This window comes from Oncorhynchus tshawytscha, linkage group LG08 (genome assembly GCF_018296145.1).
Source record: "Oncorhynchus tshawytscha isolate Ot180627B linkage group LG08, Otsh_v2.0, whole genome shotgun sequence".
Classification (NCBI taxonomy): Eukaryota; Metazoa; Chordata; class Actinopteri; order Salmoniformes; family Salmonidae; genus Oncorhynchus; species Oncorhynchus tshawytscha.
In genome coordinates, this window is record NC_056436.1 from 46347734 (window position 1) to 46374829 (window position 27096).

Genomic DNA, 27096 nt, shown 5'->3' on the forward strand with positions numbered 1-27096 from the left:
CCATCACTAACATTTGTCTTGGTAACTTTCCTCTCCTGCTTTTTGAGCCACTTCTTTCAACCATTTTGGCAAATGAGGTCAGATATATTGCATTGGGGGTGGGAATGATCAAAGGATTCACTGCGAACCGACTCAGCTCTGTGTCGCTTTAGGAAATCCTGTGGCGATGTCATGTTCCTGCGATGCAGGAAGAGGAGCGGGGGTAAATGGGATAGTTTGGGATTATTCCTGTAATGGATGTCAATGGGGCTCTAGTGAACCATTGGGGCTCTTTCCTCGCCATTGTGTTTTCAATTCCTTTCCTCGTTTCAATTGATTTCGCTCCTCTTACATGGCTAGTGTAGATGGCCTCTAGTGTAGATGAAATTAAGTCAGTGCCTCAAAGGATAGTTCTCTGCAGTTAGATACCAGAATGGATAACATAGATCATGAACTGAGACTATATCTTCCCAAAATGAAGATGCTTTGAGTTGTATAGGCTTTCAGATATTTTGTTCAAGCTATTTTGTTCACTTTGCGCCAAGGTCTAAACAATAACCCCTCTTAATAACCTCTCACTCTCTCTCTCCAGCACCTGGTCCAGTGGGATGCGGGGGACCCGGAGTGCCTGCTTCAGCTGGTGAAGGAGCTTATCCAGCAGTACCACCAGTACCAGTGCCAGCGTCTGCGCGAGAGCTCCCGGCTGCTCTTCGAGTACGACAGCCTGCTCGAGGACCCCAACTACAGCCGCAGCATGGAGATCTACGCCGGGCACAAGAACAGCTGGGTACGCTACATGATACAGCCACGTCACAGGGCATGGTTACATCCACCCAGAGTTGTGCCTAGTATGTGGCTCAGAATTCAGCTTCTCTTTGTTTGAAATATTTTTGCGCACTGATTATTTAAAAGTTTTGCACCGGTTTAATTTTGTGGACAGACTGATATGTTTCTCTCCAACATTTGACCCCCACATCTAAACCTCATCCTATCTAAACCTATATAAATTGCAACACCTAAACCCAGACATAATGTAGACATACACCGGCAGTTCAGCTGGCGACATGGTTAATAAATTCACAGCAGCGAAGTGAATGTCGCTGTCACTGAACTGCCTTGTGAAAGGGCGGATTATGCTAGGTGAGGATGTGGCGCCCCAAGCATGTTTCAAAGCAAGGCCGTGTGTACATGTCTGTGTGTGTGTGTGTGTGTGTGTGTGTGTGTGTGTGTGTGTGTGTGTGTGTGTGGAGACACACTCCCTAACTAACCTACTACTTTTATGAAATATAAGGTCTTCTATATGTGCCTTGATGGGAAAGGATGATGTTTAGGAACATTTCAATGTGTACATGTGAAAGGTATTTTTTTGCAGATCTGCGTTATTTATACATTTTTGCATAATTTTTATTGGAAAAATTGTTAGACATTCTCCGGAACTTACAGTATTTTTTTATACCTCTAGCTTTGGGCTGGATGTGTTGATGTGAAGTTCATACATGCAGAATGACTGTTTTGCCTCAATTAGCCACAATATCCCTAATTTTGAAAGCGACTGTTTTAATGGAAGCTGTGCTGTGCCATTTTCTCCTATGTGGGCCAGCCCCTTAGCAATTTGAGTTTGAAGCGAGCCAATGAGCTTTCAGCCCCTCACCATTTGAGTGACAGCTAGAAAGATGCACACACAGCAGAGCAAGAGAGAGTAATGACGCGGTGCACATATCTGCACGTATGTGACGTAGTATGGAATTTTCGGGGACCACTTTTGTCTCGTGAGTGCTACTTTCAGAACTACTGGCTAAAAAGTATCTCTTTCAATGGATTGTTCATTTTTTCTAGACTGTAGGCTAAAAATACAAGTAACCTTTTAGACCTAGCTAGTCAGCAAATTAACCACATTGAAAGTCCGTAGGATCAATAGCTCCCTAAAATCAGGAAAGAAATATCTCTAATTCGTCCAAAAATCGTCCCATTAAGACAGATAGATGAGATCTATTCAAACAGGTTCTGAAATCTCATTTGCAATTCACTCATCTGTAGCCATCCATAATCATTCCCATGCAGTGCGCCTGTGTTGTTTCAAATGACCTGTGTGTTACCCTGTGTGCCTGTCTGTTCTCCATCTGTACACGGTGTGATGTTCTTTTCCTTGCCTCTCGTGTTCCAGACGGGGGAGTTCTCCGCTCGCTTCCTGCTCAAGCTCCCTGTGGACTTCAGCAACATCCCTGTCTATCTCCTCAAGGTAACCAACCAACCAACATCCCCCCCCTTCATACATGTGCTCACACACACACGCGCAAAGGAATATGCGTGCGTGCGTGCAAAGGCAAAACATCACTGTATGCCTTTAAGCATGCAGCACAGCAGATATATACAGGGCTAGAACAAACTGTGTGTAGGATTGTGTGTGTGTGCCTTCTCAATCTGTAGGTATCTATTCAATCTTTGTGTGTTCAGTGTGTGCGCAGCCCTGTACACATACAGCCACTGGTCGCCAGGGCTGTGAGTTGACTAATCAGCAGCCCGTCACTTCCTATCAGCTTTTAGCTGAGTGGTGTCTGCAGGCTGCGCAGACCAAGCTCTCTCTCTCTCCCTCCCTCCATTGCTCTCTCTCTCCCTCCCTCCCTCCATCGCTCTCTCTCTCCCTCTCTCTCTCCCCCTCTCCGTCTTTTCACTGCGTGTGGTTGTGCAGCTAGGCCTCGGGAGGCCCAAGCTCGCTGGCCTTTTCCAGCTCGCGACGTGTTTGTGAGAAGAAATGATGTTAAACATAAGGAAAACAGCAGCAGTCATCAGCATCACAGGCCTTGCGTCCCTCATGTCTCTCAGCACTGAAACGCGCCAGTCTCTCTGGACACGGTTAGTGGACTATCTTATCCCTTTCAAAAACAGCCAACTTTAGCGTTCCGGCAACTTTTTTCTGACTTTTCTTTATATCTGAAAGGTATCGCCGGCGACAAAACCTGTACTTTTATTCCTGCCAAACGACGTAGTTATAATTGCGGTAATGTATTTAAAAATCTCACCAACCCCTCAGTAAAAACGTCGCCTTTCATCTTACCGTCTTTGGCACGCATTAAATCACATTGTTGTCTGACATCACACTTGTCCTTGTCATTATGGAAAAGTATAAACACAAAAACGGCAGTCTGCATGTCATTGCAGCAGCCGAATCCAAATGGCATTACCTGTTCATTTTTTTGCACCTGAAAATACATCTGTTTAAAAGTTAGGATAGCTATGTCAATCTAGCAAGCCAGGCCAGTAAAAGCAACTTTTTAGACAACGTTTTGGTTTGATGCTAGCATGTTATTCAACTTTATCTAGCTGGCTAGCCAGCTCATAATTACCAGAACATTTCAGACAACGTTTTGAGTTTAACTGTCGCCAACCTTTTATTACCCATAAGGAAAATGAACACATTACAAGGTAATTGTTTACAAGTATGGCGAGCTGCTAACTGTGTTGTGAATGTGAAGAAATTAAAGCAGTGCATTTCTATCTGAAGAATTTAGAGCTTGCTGTCCTGTCAGGTTACCAGGACAGTCGCAACAACAGGGTCAAAGTGTAATGTCTCTTGCTCAGGTGCGGCTAAACAATGGCTATATAAATGGTGAATGCTGACAAGAATGTGGTAAAAATGTGGCTGTTTGAAAGGGGACCATATAAACATTGCCCAATCCTTTTTTCAGGCAACGTACCGCAAATCCTTTGTGAATCAGCTATCTGTCTACAGAAGCAGGATATGGGCATACACTGAAGTCCATAGACATGGTCCTGTGTGGCTTCGTTGGTAGAGCATTGTACTTGCACGTCAGCATCGTGGGGTTTGGTTCCCACTGGGGTCACCCATGCTAAAATGTATACATGCATTACATTGTTGTGTCATTGGTGTTCGTCTTTTAGGTATGTGCCTACTTTTTAAAAGCCGTTGTCTGTGTCCCCAACTGGTATTGTCCCCAAGCCAGATAGGCATGTCAACAACATGCAAGCCCTGTGGGAAGGAGTTTTGTAGGCACTAACATAACATTTTTGAAAGAAAGTTGATTTATTGACAAAGCTATCAACAAGGTCCCTATTTCTGCCATCATATCATATTCATAGGCAATCACACTTATAGGTTAGCAGTTTTCTGTTCAAACAATTGTTTTAAATCATATAATTTCAAGTGAATGCAGAATATGGTGCTATTGCGCAATGAAGTTCTATCTATGGCAGTCATAGATACAGTAGGCTTTGTAATGAAAGCTGTGATTTTCTCAATCAGTCCATTTTTGTGAAGCTGTCTAATATCTGTTGTTGGGGCAGTGGTGTAGTGCTTTTTGTTTTTAGGTACAGCAGCACAATTATTCTATTTTTGGCATAATTTCCTAATGAAAGTTGGTACCCCCATGTAGCTTATTGTATGATATAATTTTAGAATATACATACAGTGCCTTAGGAAAGTATTCAGATCCCTTGAATTTTTCCACATTTTGTTACGTTACTGCTGTATTCTAGAATTGATTAAATAAATACAAATTCTCAGCAATCTACACACAATAACCCATAATGACAAAGCAAAACATTTTTTAAAAACATTTTTGCAAATGTTTTAAAATTCAAAAACAATTGCTATGAGACTCTAAATTGAGCTCTTGTGCATCCTGTTTCCATTGATCATACTTGAAATGGTTCTACAACTTGATTGGAGTCCATCTGTGGTAAATTCAATTGATTGGACATGATTTGTAAAGGCACACACCTGTCTATATAAGTTTCCACAGTTGACAGGCCTTGGTCAGGGAGGTGATTAAGAACCTGAATTATCACTCTGACAGAGCTCTAGAGTTCCTCTGTGGAGATAGGAGAAACTTCCAGAAGGACAACCATCTCTGCAGCACTCCACCAATCAGGCCTTTATGGTAAAGTGACCAGATGGAAGCCACTACTCAGTAAAAGGCACAAAGGAGTTTGCCAAAAGGCACCTAGACTCTCAGACCATGAGAAACAAGATTCTGTGGTCTGATGAAACTAATATTGAACTCTTTGGCCTGAATGCCAAGCGTCATATCTGGAGGAAACCTGGCACCATCCCTACGGTAAAGCATGGTGGTGGCAGCATCATGTTGTGAGGGTGTTTTTCAGCGGCAGGGACTGGGAGACTAGTCAGGATCGAGTCAAAGATGAACGATGCAAAGTACAGAGAGATCATCGATGAAAATCTGCTCCAGAGCACTCAGGACCTCAGACTGGAGCAAAGGTTAAGCACCCTAAACACACAGCCAAAACAACGCAGGAATGGCTTTGTGGCATGTCTCTGACTGTCCTTGAGTGGCCCAGCCAGAGCCCGAACTTGAACCCGATCGAAAATCTCTGGAGAGACATGAAAATAGCTGTGCAGCGACTCTCCCAATCCAACCTGACAGAGCTTGAAAGGCTCTGCAGAGAAGAATGGGAGAAACTCCCCAAATACAGGTGTGCAAAGCTTGTAGCGTCATACCCAAGTAAATTCGAGGCTGTAATTGCTGCCAAAGGTGCTTCAAGAAAGTACTGAGTAAAAGGTCTGAATGCTTAAGTAAATGTGATATTTCTGTTTTTATATTTTAATCATTTTGCTAAAATTTCAAAAAACATGTTTTTGCTTTGTCATTATGGGGTATTGTGTGTAGATTGATGAGGGGAAAAAACAAGTTAATACATTTTAGAATAAGGCTGTAACCTAACAAAATGTGGAAAAAGTCAAGTGGTCTGAATACTTTACAAAGGCACTGTAGCCTATAATGCATCATCCAAATGTAACAATTGCCTATGCCTACACAGTAGAAATAGTGACTCAAAAAAATAAAAAACAATTCTAAAACAGCAAGTTAGGCCTACCTAATTATATATAAGGCCATCAATGTCAATTGTGAATGATAATTCTTCAAATTTTACGGGTGAAACTCAAATGCTGCATCTGCATGCCAACCATTTGATCCGATCAGTTTCATGGTAATGTGCATTTCGATCGTATTCTTCTTTAATTATGTAAGTAGCCTACTGTTTGATAATATAATTTTCGAGCAGAGGGAGCATATTATCCAAGCATATTGAAGCCTAGTGGTGCACACTGTTGAGTTCTGGCCCCATGAGATTTTATTTTTGTAGTTAAAAATATATATATTTAAATATCAGTGCGTTATACTGGGACCAAGGTCTCTTTTACTGATGAGCCCTGAATTACATAAATTACTGAAAATACACACATAAAAATACAAAATGCAAGCAGAAAGAAAAACACTGTCATAAAAAACAAAGACATTTGTCAGACACCTGAGCGACCCACACACTAAGGAGAAATCTTTATCCGTTGTATAGGCCTACTGCAAGTAACCTATTAACAGCCAAGACAGAAAGATCAACACGGTCAGAGACCCACTAAAGCAGCACTGCCCCCTCTAGTCTGAGCTAACCTGACAGAGTTGGTCCAATGAAATCCAAGCCCCCGGATGGGTGCGCATAATATAAGGAATGAGAACCTTGATGACCTTGTACCTGGCTGGTGGGGATTCCAGTGGGGTACCCCCACCCAGGTAGCGGCAGTGCTGGCAATCAAATTATTGTGGCCCTGGTGGCACAAAATAATCAAAAAGTCTGACTGCACAGAGATACTTGGGAAAATGGTCACAACTCGGGGACCTGTGTGTGTGTGTGTGTGTGTGTGTGTGTTTTTCAGGGTAGGGGGGTGTGTTTGGGCACCATCAGCTAGGACGTGACATTGGTTAATAAAATCTCCCAATTCTTGCTCAATTTTGCATGCCTTCTCAAACAGCTACAGCTGTATATGCATTCGTACATCAAGTCTTCTCTTGAGTTGGGCTTGGGGATGGAATAACTGTTGAACATCTGAGCTTGTTTGGGGGAAGGGTGGGGAGTGTGCGTGATTGCACGTGTGTGTGTGTCCCACATCTGTTGCTATAGGGTAATGATGATAGGGACAATACAGGATTAATCACAATAATTGTTTGCCAAAATAATAATTGCTTGCCAAAAAAATTTAAATTTTGTCATTTCAATCCTGGTTCTAGGTAACAATCCTGGTTCTAGGTAACAATCCTGGTTATAGGTAAGCGTATTATTTGTTAATTGTGGAAATTAATTAAGATATGCAAGATTGTTTTATATTTTGTAATTTTATTTTGTATAGCTGTATACAATTCAATGGAGGTGAGGACGTTGGAAATGCTTTTGGCAGTTAATCTGCTTCTGTTCTGTGGGTGGCACTGTGTGTTCTTTTAAAAGGATGGGTCCCAATCTCTCAAAAGCCCTAGGATACAGCTGGACAGGGATGGTCTGCCAGTCACTGGAATGACAATCCAACTTGGGATGGCGGGTGGACTAGTGGAGAACAATTGGAGGTTTATCCAAGTAGCAATTCAAGTACCATAGTATATGGACACTCAATCATTATGGTACTTTTTAATGTTAAGGTTACAAACGTATATTATGATTAATACAATTGAAACTTGTATCTCTTTATGGTAAATGGTGTAATAAGTATAATTGTAATGGCTTAGCAGATAATAAGAAAAGATAATCAATATTTACCTGGCTACTAGAGAAGGAATATAATATATTTTGTTTACAGGAAACTCGTTCAACTATTTTAGATGAAGTTGTGTGGCGAAAGGACTAGAGGGGTTGAAATAAGAAACTCAAACTTAAATTACTCAATGGACCGTAAAGAAAATCACACTTCAAACTATCACCCTTAAGGAAATCACAAATATCATGGATATAATGGAACTAGTGGATATATGGAGGCTTAAATATCCTGACCTAGATAAACGGTCTTCTGAGTACATCAAAAACAGTTTGGTATACCTCAACTGGTATGCCATCCAGCCCTGGAGTTTCCCGGACTTAAAGGCTTTAAATGCATCAAGAAGTTACTGCTCTGTAATTTGGCCTTAACATGATTCTTTCTGTACAGCTGTTCATGTTACATTATTAATAGGAAAAAAATCCTTACAATTATCTTCGGGCGGATGCTCAATCAAGCTAGTCATCTTGACTACTTTCTTATGTTGTTCTCGCTGTCACCAAAAGTTTAAAAAGTGTTGATCAAATCAAAGTTTATTTGTCACGTGCGCCGAATACAACAGGTACAGTGAAATGCTTACTTACAAGCTCTAACCAATTGTGCAAAAAAAGTATTTGGTGAACAATAGGTAAGTAAAGAAATAAAACAACAGTAAAAAGACAGGCTATATACAGTAGTGAGGCTATAAAAGTAGCGAGGCTACATACAGACACCAGTTAGTCAGGCTGATTGAGGTAGTATGTACATGTAGATATGGTTAAAGTGACTATGCATAAATGATGAACAGAGAGTAGCAGTAGCGTAAAAGAGGGGTTGGTGGGTGGCGGGACACATTGTAGGTAGCCCGGTAAGCCAATGTGCGGTTGCACTGGTTGGTCGTCCCAATTGAGGTAGTATGTACATGAATGTATAGTTAAAGTGACTATGCATATATGATAAACAGAGAGTAGCAGCAGTGTAAAAAGAGGGGTTGGGGGGAGGCACACAATGCAAATAGTCCGGGTAGGCATTTGATTTCCTGTTCAGGAGTCTTATGGCTTGGGGGTAAAAACTGTTGAGAAGCCTTTTTTGTCCTAGACTTGGCACGCCGGTCCCGCTTGACATGCGGTAGTAGAGAGAACATTCTATGACTGGGGTGGCTGGGGCCTTTGACAATTTTTAGGGCCTTCCTCTCTGACACCACCTGGTGTAGAGGTCCTGGATAGGGGACAGAATGCGGTCGGACCATCAAATAATTGGCATATACATTACTCTTACAGAATTTCCACGTGGGCGAGAGCATTGGAAATTTAATCACAGCCAATTGGATGACATCTTGTTTTTCACCAGGACAGAAGAATGTATAAGACTTTTTCCGAAATAATATAGGTGCAGCAGATCCCCTTATTATATGGGACACTTTTAAAGTGTTCCTTTAGAACAAAAAACAAAAGCAAAAAGCAATTTAAGTCAAAATAACTCATATTAAGAAAGCAAATAGAGGGTCTAACAGTACATATAGATGGCAATAAAAACAGTACCATAGAGGCACAGAATACGTTAGAGGAAAAACAAAAATAACTTATTCAAGAAAGATCAAGTCTAATATAAAAAATAATGTGAACTGGATGAAATATGGGTAAAAAAAAATGCACTTTTTTGTTTATCTTCAACATAGAAATACTACCAATAATAATTTACTGAAACTTGTTACAAATGACAGTCACACATGATTCACCAAATTATATTTTCAAAGAGGAAGCAAAGTATTTTAAGGATATGTTTTTGTTTGTCTCCTCCATCTCCACTAACCAAAGTTAATTGTAAGGACATTTTTCTTCTTAATAATGTAAAATTAACAACTGTACAGAAAGAATCATATGAAGGCCAAATTACAGAGGAGTAACTTCTTGATGCATTTAAAGCCTTTAAGACCGGGAAAACTCCAGGGCTGGATGGCATACCAGTTGAGGTATACCAAACCTTTTTTGATGTGCTCAGAGGACCGTTTATCTAGGTCAGGATATTTAAGCCTCCATATATCCACTAGTTCCATTATATCCATGATATTTGTGATTTCCTTAAGGGTTTAAAGGATTTTAGCACTCTTATGAATATGGTAGATTATCAGATACTCAACACGGTCTGATTTCATTATTACTGAAACAGGACCCAAGTGGTAAATATAAAGATCCATTCCATTAAAAACATTGGAGGCCCTAAAAACTTCAGTGTTGTGATGCAAAAATTATAGCAAAGTGAATATTATTAAAAAGATGTTGTTAGACATTATTCATCCCAATCACAGCTTTTTTAATATGTAATATACATTGGAGAAAATATAAGATAGTACTGGAAACAATAGAACACTATGAAAAATCTACTAAACCAGATCTGGTATTCATTGCTGACTTTGAAAGGCTTTTGATTAATTATGACTGGAATTTATATATAAATGCCTGGAATATTTCAATTTTGGAGAATCTCTTATACAATGGCTTAAAGTTAGGTATAGTAACCCTAGGTGTAAAAAAAAAAAATGTCTACTTCTCAAAAAGTATTGTCAAGAGGAGTAAAACAAGGTTGTCCACTATTGGTATATCTATTTGTTATGGCCATTTGAAATGATAGCTATTAAAATCACATCCAACAACAATGTCAAGGGCCTAGAAATCCAGGGCTTAAAAACAAAGGTGTTATTGTAGGCTGATGATTCATGTTTTCTTTTAAATCCCCAATTTGCTTCCCTCCACAGCCTCAATGATTATCTACTTTTCCCACAACCACATTATGATAAGTGTAGATATGTAGATTATGTATTGGATCACAAAAAAATACTACTTTTACATCACCGTGTAGATTACCAATAAAATGGTGTGACGGTGAAGTGGATGTACTCTGTATTCGTATCCCAAAAAGAAAAATTATCTCACTACAATACATTTTAATAGACAGTTGGCAAAAATAGATAAGATCTTGATACCTTTGAAATGAAAATACCTGTCTATTTGTGGAAAAATCACCCTGATTTAACTCTTTAGTCATATCCCAGTTGACCTATTTGCTTATGGCCTTGCCTAAACCTAGCAACTTGTTTTTTAAATAAATTAGCAAAAAATATTCAATTTTATTTGGAACGGCAAGCCCAACCAAATTAAACGTACCTATTTAAATAGTTACTATGAATTCAGAAAGCATAAATTATGAAATATTTAAGCATTAGAACTCTCACTAAAGGCTTCAGTCATACAAAAGTTATTGTAAAATCCAAACTGGTTATCTAGCAGATATGCAAGAATGTCTCACCCCATGTTCAAGAATAGCCTTTCTCCCTTTATTCGGATTACAACCTCTCACTTTCGGTTATTTGAAAATGAAATAATTTCAAAATATTGCTATTTTTAAAACAATTTTAGTTTAATCCACCATAAAAGACGGAATAAATATTACAAATATCATGGTTTAACTGAAATATACTAAAAAGAAGATAATCTTTGTCAATTATATTATAAATAAGACTGGTGGAGTTATGTCACACATGCAGGGAACATAATACATGGAAATGTCTGCTCTACTCAAAATTGGGGGTTGAGTGGAGCTGAAGGATGGGACTAAAAACAATCAAAAAGTAACTATTGTAAAATATACTGTGTCCATAAAACATATATAGTATGTATAAGCTGGAAGTACAGCCTAAGTGTTGTCCATTAGTTTACTACGATTAGGGGAAAATAATAAGGGAAAATATATTTTAAAATATATATATATATTTTTTTATATAAGACAATCAGTAAAAAGGTTATGAATTGGCCTTAGAGGCACCAAAACAAAGTCACATTTCAGAACACTTTGAAGATTGTTCCACAAAGAAGGTGCAAAAAACTGAAAGCTGATTTACCTAACTCAGTAGAGATCAAAGAAATATCCAGAGTTAGTCATCCCTGAGACCGGGTGTGGTAACTCTTACTGTATGTCTAAAGTTTAGTAATGATTTTAGGTACAGTGGGACTTTTTGTAAAAGGGCTTTATAAATGAAAACATAGCAATGTATCAACCTACGTGACATCAAAGAGGGCCAACCAACTTCTGGTTGAGAATGCAGTGATGAGTGCTAAAACTATGATATACTGCATCTAACAGCGTTAAAGCAGCTGCATTCATATAGCTTGGTTATTCCCAAACTGGGGTACGCATATGCCGTGGGGGTACACCAAATAAAAAGATTTCACATTTTCAAACTATTTAGATTTTCCAACAGAGCTATACATTTGGGTGATGTTTTTATCCTGCCTGGGAAGCCTTGTTTCACTGCCAAAAATAAATTAAACCATCTAGTGTTCAGCGAAATAACAAAACAATGTCAAATACAGGTAGCCTCGTCAAATAATTAACATCCAATCACGTTAATAGTTAGTCTCTTGCGGGAAACTCTTGGGCAGACATTTAGAAATTAAACATGTTAATTTGAAAAATGAGTATTTTGAGCGTGAGTATTTTGAGTGAGAATTAAGACTTTCGAGTAGTAAGCATGTATAAAAGCAACATATACCATTAATAAGAAGGAGCTAGAAGCATCTTATATGGTGAGCTACCAAGTGGCTAGGACAGGCAAGCCCCATACTATTGTGGAGGATTAATTCTTCCTGCTGCCGCGGAAATGGTTGAGAAAATGCTGGGGTAAAAGGTCAAAAAAACTATACAGAAAATGACTTCATTCAACAGTTTCACGATGCATCAGTGACATGGTATGGAATTCTATGCATTACAGCTGGATGAGTCAACAGATGTTTTGGCCCTGGCACAGCTCCTGGTATATGTCTGTTACGTTTATGGGGGGTCAAGTAAGGAAGACATCCTCTTCTGCAAACCACTGGAAACCAGGACAACAGTAGAGGATATTTTTAAAGTACTGGACAGCTTTGTGACATCAAATGGACTTTGGTGGTCAAGATGTGTTGGTATCTGTACTGATGGCGCAAAAGCCATGACAGGGAGACATAGTGGAGTGGTAATGCGCGTGCAAGCAGTTGCTTCAGACACCACTTGGGTACACTGCAGCATCCACCGAGAGGCTCTTGCTGCCAAGGGAATGCCTGACAGCTTGATAGACGTTTTGGACACTACAGTGAAAATGGTTAACTTTGTTAAAGCAAGGCCCCTAAACTCTTGTGTATTTTCTGCACTATGCAGTGATATGGGTAGCGACCATGTAACGCTTTTACAATATAGAGAAGTGTGCTGGTTTTTTAATTGAGAAACAAGCTTAACGTTTTCTTTACTGACCATTTTCACTTGCATGATGACACGTTTCTCACACGACTGGCCTATCTGGGTGATGTTTTTTCTCGCCTGAATGATCTGAATCTAGGATTACAGGGACTCTCCGCAACTATATTAAATGTGCGGGCCAAAATTGAGGATATGATTTAAGAAGTTTGAGCGAGTGTTATTAGCAGTGAGTGATCAAGAGTATCGAAAGCCTTTGACAGGTCAATGAAGATGGGCAGCACAATGTTGTCTTTTATCCATACAATTAACCACATCATATTCTATAGGATTGAGGTCAGGGCTTCGTGATGGCCACTCCAAAAACTAGAGATGCAGCGGAGATAGAGCTATGACCTGTTTCTAAACCCGACTGATGTACATTTAGAATACATTTCAAAGATATGAAAGATCTTAGCTGAGAATTAATCAAGGATTCTAATATTTTAGCTAGGCAAGAACGTTTAGAAATAGGGCGATTTAATTATTATCCCATAATACGTTGGGTGAATTTTGGCCCATACCTCCTGACAGAGCTGGTGTAACTGAGTCAGGTTTGTAGGCCTCCTTGCTCACACACACTTTTTCAGTTCTGCCCACAAATATTCTATAGGATGGAGGTCAGGGCTTTGTGATGGCCACTCCATTACCTTGACTTTGTTGTCCTTAAGCCATTTTGCCACAACTTTGGAAGTATGCTTGGGGTCATTGTCCATTTGGAAGACCCATTTGCGACCAAGCTTTAACTTCCTGACAGATGTCTTGAGATGTTGCTTCAATATATCCACATAATTTTCCCTCCTCATGTTGCCATCTATTTTGTGAAGTGCACCAGTCCCTCCTGCAGCAAAGCACCCCCACAACATGGTGCTGCCACCCCCGTGCTTCACGGTTGGAATGGTGTTCTTTGGCTTGCAAGCCTCCCCATTTTTCGTCCAAACATAACAATGGTCATTATGGCCAAACAGTCCTATTTTCATCAGACCAGAGGAAATTTCTCCTAAAAGTACGATCTTTGTCCCCATGTGCAGTTGCAAACCGTAGTCTGGCTTTTTTATGGTGGTTTTGGAGCAGTGGCTTCTTCCTTGCTGAGCGGCCTTTCAGGTTATGTCGATATAGGACTTGTTTTACTGTGGATATAGATACTTTTGTACCTGTTTCCTCCAGCATCTTCACAAGGTCCTTTGCTGTTGTTCTGGGATTGATTTGCACTTTTCGCACCATGTTTTCATCTTCATTTTTTACTATTTTCTACATTGTAGAATAGTGAAGACATCAAAACTATTAAATAACACATATGGGATCATGTAGTAACCAAACAATTGTTAAACAAATCAAAATATGTTTTACATTTTAGATTCTTCAAAGTAGCCACCCTTTGCCTTGATGACAGCTTTGCACACTCTTGGCATTCTCAACCAGCTTCATGAGGAATCAGTTTCCAACAGTCATGAAGAAGTTCACACATATGCAGAGTACTGGCTTATTTTCCTTCACTCTGCAGTCCAACTCATCCCAAACCATCTCAATTGGGTTGAGGCCGGTGATTGTGGAGGCCAGGTCATCTGATGCAGCACGCCATCACGCTCCTTCTTGGTCAAATAGCCCCTTACACAGCCTGGAGGTGTGTTTTGGGTCATTGTCATGTTGTAAAACAAATTATAGTCCCACTAAGCCCAAACCAGATGAGATGGTGTATCGCTGCAGAATGTGGTGGTAGCCATGCTGGTTAAGTGTGCCTTGAATTCTAAATAAATCCCTCAGTGTCATCAGCAAAGCACCATCAGACCTCATCCTCCATGCTTCACGGTGGGAACTACACATGTAGAGATCATTCGTTCACCTACTTTGCGTCTCACAAAGACATGGCGGTTGGAACCAAATATCTGATAATACCAAAGGACAGATTTCCATCGGTCTAATGTCCATTGCTCATGTTTCTTGGCCCAAGCAAGTATCTTCTTATTGGTGACCTTTAGTAGTGGTTTCTTTGCCGCAATTCCACCATTCAGGCCTGATTCATGCAGTCTTCTCTGATCAGTTGATGTTCAAATGTGTCTGTTACTTGAACTCTGTAAAGCGTTTATTTGGGCTGCAATCTGAGGCTGTTAACTAATGAACTTATCCTCTGCAGCAGAGGTAACTGTTATTGGAATTTCATAATTCCTATAATTGTACATTAATTAAATCACTCAGTCTATTTTATAAGAATTTGTAAGATTCCTATTTGCATAAAATAGACAGAGACCAGTCTTATCAAAATTAGATAATAGTATTTATTCTCGGAGCGCGCTGCCATGAAACCACGAACAACAGTTTATATACAAAATATGACGTCATAGGTTATAAAATGTCCTTCCCCCTATCGACCAGGACAGAACAGTTCAAAAGTGTATTCCCCCCCCCTCGCTCGCTCACTCCAGACACACAGTTAAATCAAGATTAAACTTCTGAAGTCTTCATCTATCACTATTCAGCAGACAGCTCTAGATAATGGAAAACCTAGGAAAACACTCACTGCCTTATCTAAACATCCCAGAGCTAAGTTGAGTCGGTTCAACCATAGGTTAAAGATCCTTTCTGCTTACTTAAAACCCAGAATCCAGCTCGAATGGTATTTATTTTATTTAATTATCCCGTTTCATGCTCCACAATCCCTTCCTTATGAATTAATATTGTTAATCAGATATAATAAAACAGAGTAGAGTTTTAATTAGTTATAGTTCTATTTAAAATGAAAATATTGTTTAGTCATTATTCATAAAATTCCTAACAGTAACTCTGGGTCTTCTTTTCCTGTTGGGGTCCTCATGAGAGCCAGTTTCATCATAGCACTTGATGGTTTTTGCAACTGCACTTGAAGAAACTTTCCGTATTGACTGACCTTCATGTCTTAAAGTGATGATGGACTGTCTTTTCTCTTTGCTTATTTGAGCTGTTCTTGCCATAATATGGACTTGGTCTCTACAGAATTGGGCTATCTTCTGTATACCACCCCTACCTTGTCACAACACAACTGATTGGCTCAAACGCATTAAGAAGGAAATAAATTCCACAAATGAACTAAATACCTGTTAATTGAAATTAATTCCAATTGACTCTCTCACAAAATATGTTGGGAGAATGCCAAAAGTCAGCAAAGCTTTTTTTGGTTACTACATGATTTCATGTGTTATTTCATAGTTTTGATGTCTTCACTATTATTCTACAACGTAGAAAATAGTAAAAAAAAATAAAGAAAAACCCTGGAATGACTAGGTGTGTCCAAACTTTTGACTGGCACTGTATGTTTCTCAGTTGTCTTAAAAATTGACAGTCCACTACAGTCTTCTTTGCTTTGGCCCAGGCCTGATTTCTCATCTGAACGAGCCCAGATTACTTAAAAGAAAACCAAGGGTTAGATCTATCGTTCACTCTAAATTGTTTAAAAGAGGCGTGCTAATCAGGACGGCAGGTAGCCTAGTGGTTAGAGTGTTTGGGCCAGTAACCGAAAGGTTGCTAGATCGAATCACTGTGCTGTCGTCCTGCCCCTGTACATGGCAGTATACTCACTGTTCCTAGGCTGTCAGTGTAAATAAGAATTTGTTCTTAACTGAATTGCCTAGTTAAATAAAAAATAAATACAAAAAGTAAATAAAATCTGAAATAAATATGTAGGAGACATTTTCTAAAGACAACTCAGGGTTAGGAATAGAGGTCGGAAATCGGTATTTTTGGGCGCTGATTTGCCTATATAAAAAAATATATACAGTGGGGCAAAAAATAATTTAGTCAGCCACCAATTGTGCAAATTCTCCCACTTAAAAAGATGAGAGAGGCCTGTAATGTTCATCATAGGTACACTTCAACTATGACAGAGAAAATGAGAAAAAAAATCCAGAAATTCACATTGTAGGATTTTTTATGAATTTATTTGCAAATTATGGTGGTAAATAAGTATTTGGTCAATAACAAAAATGTATCTCAATACTTTGTTATATACCCTTTGTTGGCAATGACAGAGGTCAAACGTTTTCTGTAAGTCTTCACAAGGTTTTCACACACTGTTGCTGGTATTTTGGCCCATTCTTCCATGCAGATCTCCTCTAGAGCAGTGATGTTTGGGGGCTGTTGCTGGGCAACACGGACTTTCAACTCCCTCCAAAGATTTTCTATGGGGTTGAGATCTGGAGACTGGCTAGGCCACTCCAGGACCTTGAAATGCTTCTTACGAAGCCACTCCTTCGTTGCCCGGGCGGTGTGTTTGGGATCATTGTCATGCTGATAGACCCAGCCACGTTTCATCTTCAATGCCCTGGCTGATGGAAGGAGGTTTTCACTCAAAATCTCACGATACATGGCCCCATTCATTCTTTCCTTCACACGGATCAGTCATCCTGGTCCCTTTGCAGAAAAACAGCCCCAAAGCATGATGTTTCCACCCCCATGCTTCACAGTAGGTATGGTGTTCTTTGGATGCAACTCAGCAATCTTTGTCCTCCAAACACGACGAGTTGAGTTTTTACCAAAATGTTATATTTTGGTTTCATCTGACCATATGACATTCTCCCAATCGTCTTCTGGATCATCCAAATGCTCTCTAGCAAACTTCAGACGGGCCTGGACATGTACTGCCTTAAGCAGGGGGACACGTCTGGCACTGCAGGATTTGAGTCCCTGGCGGCGTAGTGTGTTACTGATGGTAGGCTTTGTTACTTTGGTCGCAGCTCTCTGCAGGTCATTCACTTGGTCCCCCCGTGTGGTTCTGGGATTTTTGCTCACCGTTCTTGTGATCATTTTGACCCCACGGGGTGAGATCTTGCGTGGAGCCCCAGATCGAGGGAGATTATCAGTGGTCTTGTATGTCTTGCATTTCCTAATAATTGCTCCCACAGTTGATTTCTTCAAACCAAGCTGCTTACCTATTGCAGATTCAGTCTTCCCAGCCTGGTGCAGGTCTACAATTTTGTTTCTGGTGTCCTTTGACAGCTCTTTGGTCTTGGCCATAGCGGAGTTTGGAGTGTGACTGTTTGAGGTTGTGGACAGGTGTCTTTTATACTGATAACAAGTTCAAACAGGTGCCATTAATACAGGTAACGAGTGGAGGACAGAGGAGCCTCTTAAAGAAGAAGTTACAGGTCTGCGAGAGCCAGATATCTTGCTTGTTTGTAGGTGACCAAATACTTATTTTCCACCATAATTTGCAAATAAATTCATAAAAAATCCTACAATGTGATTTTCTGTATTTTTGTTTCAAATTTTGTCTGTCATGGTTGAAGTGTACCTATGATGAAAATTACAGGCCTCTCTCATCTTTTTAAGTGGGAGAACTTGCACAATTGGTGGCTGACTAAATACTTTTTTGCCCCACTGTATTATTATTATTATTGGAACAGTGGGTTAACTGCCTTGTTCAGGGGCAGAACGACAGATTTTCACCTTGTCAGATCGGGGGATCCAATCTTGCAACCTTACAGTTAACTAGTCCAACGCAATAACGACCTGCCTCTCTCTCGTTGCACTCGTTGTTACCTGAATGCAGTAAGCCAAGGTAAGTTGCTAGCTAGCATTAAACTTATCTTATAAAAAACAATCAATCATAATCACTAGTTAACTACACATGGTTGATATTACTAGATATTATGTAGCGTGTCCTGCGTTGCATATAATCTGACTGAGCATACAAGTATCTAAGTATCTGATTGAGCGGTGGTAGGCAGAAGCAGGCGCGTATACATTCATTCAAACAGCACTTTAGTGTGTTTTGCCAGCAGCTCTTCGTTGTGCGTCAAGCATGGCGCTGTTTATGACTTCAAGCCTATCAACTCCTGAGATGAGGCTGGTGTAACCGAAGTGAAATGGCTGGCTAGTTAGCGCGCGCTAATAGTGTTTCAAACGTCACTCGCTCCGAGCCTTCTAGTAGTTGTTCCCCTTGCTCTGCATGCGTAACACTGCTTTGATGGTGGCTGTTGTCGTTATGTTGCTGGTCCGAGCCCAGGGAGGAGCGAGGAGAGGGACGGAAGCTATACTGTTACACTGGCAATACTAAAGTGCCTATAAGAACATCCAATAGTCAAAAGTTAATGAAATACAAATGGTATAGAGGGAAATAGTCCTATAATTCCTATAATAACTACCACCTAAAACTTCTTACTTGGGAATATTGAAGACTCATGTTAAAAGGAACCACCAGCTTTCATATGTTCTCATGTTCTGAGTAAGGAACTGAAACGTTAGCTTTCTTACATAGCACATATTGCACTTTTACTTTCTTCTCCAACACTTTGTTTTTGCATTCTTTCAACCAAATTGAGCATGTTCCATTATTGACTTGAGGCTAAATTGATTTTATTTATGTATTATATTAAGTTGAAATAAGTGTTCATTCAGTATTGTTGTAATTGTCATTATTACAAATAAAAAAAAATTAATCTGCAGATTAATCGGTATTGGCGTTGAAAAATCATAATCGGTCGACCTCTAGTTAGGAATATAGGAAACAGTGGCTAAATCAGAGTAAAACATATCATGTAAAAACCCTTGAGGATTTGAAATTAATTATATTAGTAAGAATTAAATCAATCAATGAGGAGTTAACAGAGTTTATCACATTTAGCCATATGGGTTTTATGATCAATTGAGTCAATTAAAATCAATGCATATACTCTTGAATTTTTCTGAGGCCTGGGATAGTTAATCCAGATTCAAATCGCCTAAAATGACCAACTCCGAGTGTTTAACACTACCAACTCCGAGTGTTTAACACTCAGATATAGCACCAATAGAATCTGTAATGGCAGCAGGGGGGCAGTAAATAAAAGCACATTTATGGACACATTTACAACCAGGAGCTCAAATTTCTTTGGAACAGAAATATTTATAGATTGTGATGCCATGAAATTAGATTTTACATATATGGCCACGCCTACCCCTTTCTGTAATCTGTCACATCTAAATGCATTACAGTATAATTATTTACTTCAATGTCTTTATCAGAGACAGAACCGTTTAACCGTGTTTACCTGGTTATTTTATAAGTAGCCTAAAGCCAAATGCTATTATATTTGGTTTGTCATGTAGAATACTAATCAATCCTTAAGTGATCTTGCGATACATATTGATTCAACTTTGATCAACACTTTATTAAATTAGCACCATTCTGAGAAGTGGCTCCTCTGCGCACCTGCTGCACTACACCCCAGGTTAGGGGCCTGTGTCAGATGGTTAGGCATTGCACCTGTACTACCAATACTGTACTTCAATTCCACCTTTGGCAAAGTTTGCATTCCACCACCTTCTCATTTAACTTCTCAAAGTATTGTCATACAGGACTTAGTTGCTGTCGCTTGCCTTTCCATTTTTCCAACTGTTAACAACAATGACGTGCTGAACACTTTATACCCGTGGAAAATAATTGTAAAGATGCTTATCTCCTACTAACGTTACAGCATTGTTGCGTTTAGGTATTTGTTTCATTTAAATTTTTCCATTTATGTTGACGATCGGGACCTGTTAGTGGTAGTGCACTGTGATTTTCATTTTGTAAAAATATCCCCCCAAAATTTCTTAGCCTCAACAATAACAATTTTGTTGAAACATTTTAACTTTAAAATGTTCACACTACTACTTATAAACACATAAACACAAACACACACGCTGTACACTCACACACTTTACACAAACACCGTTGTTACATCTGTTCGCCCAGGCCTGTCAGACCTTGTCATTTTCAGGTAGGATATGTGTTTATTAGGAACTCACTGAGGAAAAAAACATTTCTACATTCAGTTGGTATGGAATTCTTAATTGTCCATTACAGAAATATTAATTGAAAAGCACAATTGTGACGACAAGATTGTAAGTTGAGTACCTTGTGGGCAAGGTTGTTAATGCCTACTTGTCGCTTTAGCTTGGATTTCTTCAATGTATTATCCAAGTGCATTAATGGGAAGTCTATGCAGTACCAGTTGGCATAAGGTGTCAATGTAGCAGCTGAACAAATAAACTGCTGCCTCGGAATGTCTTGAAGAATGATATTCACCATTTGAAAAGCCACCATTAAAGTGGTATTAAAAAAACTGCTTAGTCGGGAAGTTAAAAATAGTATAGTGAAGACACACTTGTGTCACTTTGGCTGTGTTTACACAGGCAGCCCAATTCTGATATTTTGTCCATTAATTGTTTTTTTGACCAATCACATCAGATTTTTTTCAGATGAGTTCTGATCTGTCAAAAATAAATCTGAATTTGGCTGCCTGTTTAAACGCAGCCTCAAAGGCTCTCTGTGTGCTACATTTAAAAGTGTTTGCATTAGTGCAAAGATAACAGCTCTAGAGAAAAATAAAACATAAGGTGTAGAGAATAAATGGGAAATAAAGGTCCAATAATGAGAAATGCATTTTACAACCTTGTGGACCGAACAGGTGAAATCCATGCTTATTTACATTTTGTGGGGAGCGGCAGGAAGGATATGGATCCTTTCCATTCTTTATTCTACGATATTACAAGACTCCAAAAACATTCCCTTTCCCAAAGCATGTCTGCAAGACTTGTCCTGTTCAACCCAGCACGCCATAGATAGCCGGGTTTCCCCCCGAACACGACAAGAAAAGAGAAATCAACCGTCAAATGGTCAGGGGTCACCGCTAAATGATACACTGACACGAGAGGGTGAGTCATTTGGGCAGGTGGGGCAAGGTAGACGTTTGACCCCGATTTGGGTTACCCTTTCCGCCCCCTTTCCACAGAGGGTAAAAAAAAAAAATCTAAACGCATGTCTAGGAAGTAGTCATTTGCGGTGTGGTTGGTCAGACCTACTTTGTACTGGCGTGTTGCCGGTGGGGGCAGAGTGGTGTAGGACAATTGTAACCCAGAGCGACGCGTCTGTGTAGTCTGAGCTCCACTACAGTGGACATGTTTACCTTCCTGTTTTGGCTGCCCAGCCTCGGGGAGTGCTATTTTTTTATGGGGGCAGCCTGGCATAGTCCAAAAGAAGACGACGAGAGGGAGCACCGGGGTAGTACAAAGACAGACATTGTTGGTGGTCTTCCTCTGACCGTTGGGCACCATTTTGAATCGAAGTGACAGGATAGCCCCGGATTGTACCATGATGGCTGTGCTCATGTCCTCTACAGTTCCCTATTGACTTCTGCCTGCCAGGTTTGACTCTGCAATTATTCTTTGGGCCTGTACGTACAGAGGCATATGCAGTATAATAGTCCCTGCATACTGTATGCATCCGTGGCACAGCACATGATTGTCCACACATCCTTAGTGACTGTGTTTTAGTGGTAAATATGGAGCCGAAAGAAATACACACCTGTTTAGGTGAGGTGCTGGCTAGTGGAGAAGAACACTTGAAAAAGAAAAGGAGAGCCGCACACTCTAGGAGCTCAGATGCAATACTTTAATAACATAATATCCAACGTTTCGACAGACAAGCTGTCTTCATCAGGGTATAGTGGTAAATATATCATACATCTGTAATTAGTGCTGTGACCCTTTGTTGTGACATCTATAGGGTCAATGCGGTTAACACAAGGTTGTGCTGCCACCTTCCCAGACTGTCCAACTTTCTATACCACTCTAGCAGTGTGCACAGGGGTGTGTTTCCTCTAAATGTCACATCAGCCAGCCTTCCCAGACTGTCTATCTATCTTTCTATGCCACTCTAGCAGTGTGCACAGCCAGCCTTCCCAGCCATCTGTGTGGAGAGACGGTGTGTTCGTGACCGAGCCCTTTGCTCACGCTTGGCTTGAACCGTGTTCCCCGCAAGCGCCGACTCTTGTTGTGGCGCTATCTGCTATGTGGAAAGGGATACTCTGGTTTGTATCCATCCTCATGGGAAAGCCTCAACCCTCATCAGTTGGTTTGGGTGACCTACAAGCGTACACAAGGTGAACCAAGCTAATGTACGAAGTCTTAAGTTCCTTAACCCCTCTAATGCATTGTTGAACTGTCTGTCAAAGTGCTCACCTATCTCACTCAGGGAGAGCAAAGTAGCGCTGTGTTATGCAGCTCCCCACTCACTGCAGCGCTAGGTAGAAGTTTGTGGAATAACACAAATCTACGAAAATATTCAAATTTCTGTCACAGCGAACATACTAAATTTGGGAAGCCCAATCGATTGTGAGATATGGCATATACCTTTTATGCGATACATATGGGTCGTAGATCTCTGCCAAGCAAGGAGGAAACAGCAGCCCACGCAACAACACACGCACAAGGGGTCTCCTTATAAACACAACACATCGGACGTTTTCAAAATAGCCTACATCAGACATCACCCAACACAGCATACCGTTTTACTATATTGTCAGAAGCATCATCAGACCTCGGTAGTAGCCTATTTAATATCTCTCTTTCAGTGCTCTGGAAACCAAGCAGAAAATGCTGTGCTCTAAAGATGTGTATCTCCTAAATGATGTCGCGGGTGTATTTTGTTAGAATTTTGGAATATATTTCGCAATAGGCTATAAAGTTTTCACCAGGTACGAGTCCATCCAGGCGTGAGTCCCATGTGCGAAACGACACACAACGAGCTTCAGAAATACTGAAGCACAGTTTCACACACAATTTAGATTTTTAAAAAAATATCTGCCTTCCTTTTTATCATGTCAACCATCCATCCAAATCAAATAATTCCATGTAGCTAACATTAGATGGTTAATCAAGCGATTTTTGTGCAGGTCATCATGGCATTTGTAGTTCTTTATGATAGCCCCATCAGCATCTAATTAGCATGTCATTAGCAGCTAATTAGCGTTTCATTTTTTTAGGGGCTAATATATTGATAAAAGTCACCTAGTCCTAGAGAGATTTACACACACCAGGGTAAGCTTACAAAATACACACCCCTTATTTTAAGTGTTTCTAAAATCCCCTTTGGGAAAAATGAATGGTGGGAAAACGATTGGAACCATTTCCCTCTTTGACCTCTAGTTTTTATGGGTATTATGACTCATACTATGGTACGCTATATCTCCAGGAGCTGTGAATGGAGAACTCTGACCCAAGAGTAGCGCTTTCTAACCTATCAGTATCGATACAACAACACACTTAAAGTTCCCCCTACGTGGTGTTTTGGGAAACGTATGGGAGTTCTTCAGCCATTTTAGTAATGATGCATTGTTAAAACACTCGTTAGCTTAAGTTCCATCGCTCTCGGGAAACTGGGCCCTGTGCTATGATATCTAATGGGGCTGTTACAGCGTATAGCTGGCAGGCCCTCGCATCCCCAGCGCACGGTAGCTCACTTCCCCAAGGTCATCCTTCTCTCTTGCTGGGGCCACGGTCAGCCCGGGGCCTCCCCTCTTCCCCCCAATCACGTCTTTACCCAAGCCAGTATGCCTCAACAAGAATGCTTACATCTAATTATTTTTACTCTATTTATTTTCTGCTTCGTTTTATTCTCTCCTGGTTTATTCATTTTTTTAAACCCCTGAAATTTCACAGGCAGCAGCTTGACAGAGTAGGAGCAGGGTGAAGCGGAGCCTTGGGCTCCAGCCTTGTCTTTTCCAGCTTCATTTATTCAGCGCCGTCACTGACTCGGTTATTTATTACGCACTTTATTTCCCTGGCCTTTTTTCTCTCTTTTTTTTGCTCCTTTGTTATCAAAGGCTGTGTATGAACAAGACGTGCATTTAAATGACCGAAAATGTCCACCAAAAAAGCAGTGTTGGTATCTAAGAAAAAAACGGATGAATCTCCCAAAACATGCTGGGGTGATGTAACAATGGAGAGATTACATGAGCCCTTATAAGCGGGGAAAAAAACAATCTCTTATGCAACAATTAATTTTCAGGCTGTCCATGCAAATTAAAATCTTGATTATATATAGAATTAAACCAAAACAAAAGGGGGAGGTGGGGGCAAGCTTTTTATATTTCATGTGTTTTTCATCAAAATGTAAAATGCTGCAAATTGGCTATTGCAAAATACTGGAGAGAGAGCCCTGAATTTTTCCTCAGGTCCTTAGGGCAGTGTTTAACAATGGCTCTCTGACTTCAACTCCAGTAGCAGGAGGAGGACAGCGGGAGCAGAGCGATGCAAGGGGCTCGCTCTAGGCAGAGGTCGGGGAAGGACAGAGGACCAAGCGGGCAGGCGAGGGAGGCATGGGTGGGGATTGGGGACGCTCAGTGCCAGGCAAGCAGTTGAACGTCTATGCCACATGTGTCAAACACAAGACCCGCGGGAGATATCAGGCCTGTGACACATTTTTATCCGTCCCGTGCAATGATTTGTGTTGTCAATTCATTTTGGCCCGCTTCCATAGAGCCCCCGAAGCGCTGCCAGTGCACGCCAAACGGCAGTACATTGCTATACACACACCCCTCCCAGACCCACACATTCACGAGCTAGCCAGTGCTCTGTATAACATCATCACTAATGGCACTGACCGAATATTCAACCGGACCGAAAGTTTAAAGGTATTGTAGGCTAAATGTTCATGCCAAGTTTTGCTTCCAACAGGTCATTGCTGTAGCCTTCAGAAAATGTTGTCTTGGTTGTCAAAAAGTTGTAAGATAAAGGATTCACACACAGGTATAAATGACTAATTAAGGATAATAGGACACACAAGTGAGTATAAATAAGTCAATAGTTGAGTCATCTGCTTAATGAAATTATAGCCGGATGTGCTCGCATTGGTGAATTCAACATCAATTGTGCTGCTTTTGTGTGTACTGTTTACCATGCGCTGCTTGAGGGAAAGTGTACAGACACTTGCTACTGAAAAGAATAACCAGAAAACAAAGGAGAAACATGGAGGCCTATTACAGCAACATTTTAGAAGTAGCCTAGGCTGGCTACACTACATTTTGAGTGCACCATTCAGCAATGCTGCATTCAACCGCACCGGTGATCCATGCAGTGCAAAACAATGAAAAACATGTTTAAATGTTAAAACAACCTAACTACGTTTTTGTTATTTGGTGTTATGAAATATATTTTGATTAGGGCTGCAGCATATTATGCACATCTGAAAACATAGCCGCAAAGGCTGGACAAATGTTTTTGATCTCTTTTTGATCTTCTTTGTTTAAAACTGTTAAAACCGCTATATACACCGTCATAAGTGGACATTCTGATGGGCCATAACCAAACAATGTCCGGTTTGGGTCACAGTTGTATTCCAATTTTTTTTTTTTAATTTTTAAGGAAACATAATAGGCTATTTCTGGCCCACAGATTTGTTGTGGCCCTTGCGCTGATTGAGATTGACACCCCTGGTCTACGCAGAAGACTCAAGAAACCCCCCTGAGCTCCCTACGCACATAGAATCAGACTTAAATCAGAAGAGAAGCTGCTTTACAGTCTCTTGATGTCAACGCTGGCAAAACAAAGCTAATCTGAAAACAAGGCTCCCTAAATTTTTTCAACATATCGAATGCGCGACCCGGGCTGGTAGCATTCTGGATCATTGCTACTCTAACCTCCGTGACGCATACAAAGCCCTCCCTCGTCCTCCTTTCGGCAAATGGGGCAGCAGGGTAGCCTAGTGGTTAGAGTGTTGGACTAGTAACCGAAAGGCTGCAAGTTCAAATCCCCAAGCTGACAAGGTACAAATCTGTCGTTCTGCCCCTGAACAGGCAATGTTCCTAGGCCGTCATTGAAAATAAGAATTTGTTCTTAACTGACTTGCCTAGTTAAATAAAGGTAATATATATATATATATATATATATATATATATATATTTTAAATCTGACCACAACTCCATTTTGTTGCTGCCAGCCTATAGACAGAAACTAAAAAAGGTAACGCCCGTACTCAGGTCTGTTCAACGCTGGTCCGACCAATCTGATTCCACGCTTCAAGATTGCTTCGATCACGTGGACTGGGATATGTTCCGGATAGCTTCAGACAACAACATTGATGTTTACGCTGATTCGGTGAGTGAGTTTATTAGCAAGTGCATCGGTGATGTTGTACCCATGGTGACTATTAAAACCTTCCCCGACCGGAAACCGTGGATTGATGGCACCATTCACGCAAAACTGAAAGTGCAAACCACTACTGCTTTTAATAATCATGGCAAGATGACCGGAAACATGACCGAATACAAACAGTGTAGCTATTCCCTCCACAAGGCAATCAAACAAGCTAAGCGTCAGTATAGAGACAAAGTAGAGTCGCAATTCAACGGCTCAGACACGAGACATATGTGGCAGGGTCTACAGTCAATCACGGATTGCAAAAAGAAATCCGGACTCGTCGCGAACACCGACGTCTTGCTCCCAGACAAACTTAACAACTTCTTTGCTCGCTTTGAGGACAATACAGTGCCACTGACACGGCCCGCTACCAAAACCTGTGGGCTCTCCTTCACCGCAGCCAA

General features: G+C 40.5%; 1 protein-coding gene across 2 annotated transcripts in view; it reads left to right on the forward strand.

Moving 5' to 3' along the window:
• The window catches only part of babam2 (BRISC and BRCA1 A complex member 2), a 193674-nt gene that overhangs the window by 52378 nt on the left and 114200 nt on the right, over positions 1–27096 (forward strand). For both annotated transcript variants that reach the window (XM_042325576.1, XM_042325577.1), the window contains exons 5-6: positions 572–766; positions 2144–2218. In XM_042325576.1, coding sequence (XP_042181510.1) covers positions 572–766; positions 2144–2218 — 270 coding nt within the window. The remainder of the gene's footprint in view (positions 1–571; positions 767–2143; positions 2219–27096) is intronic.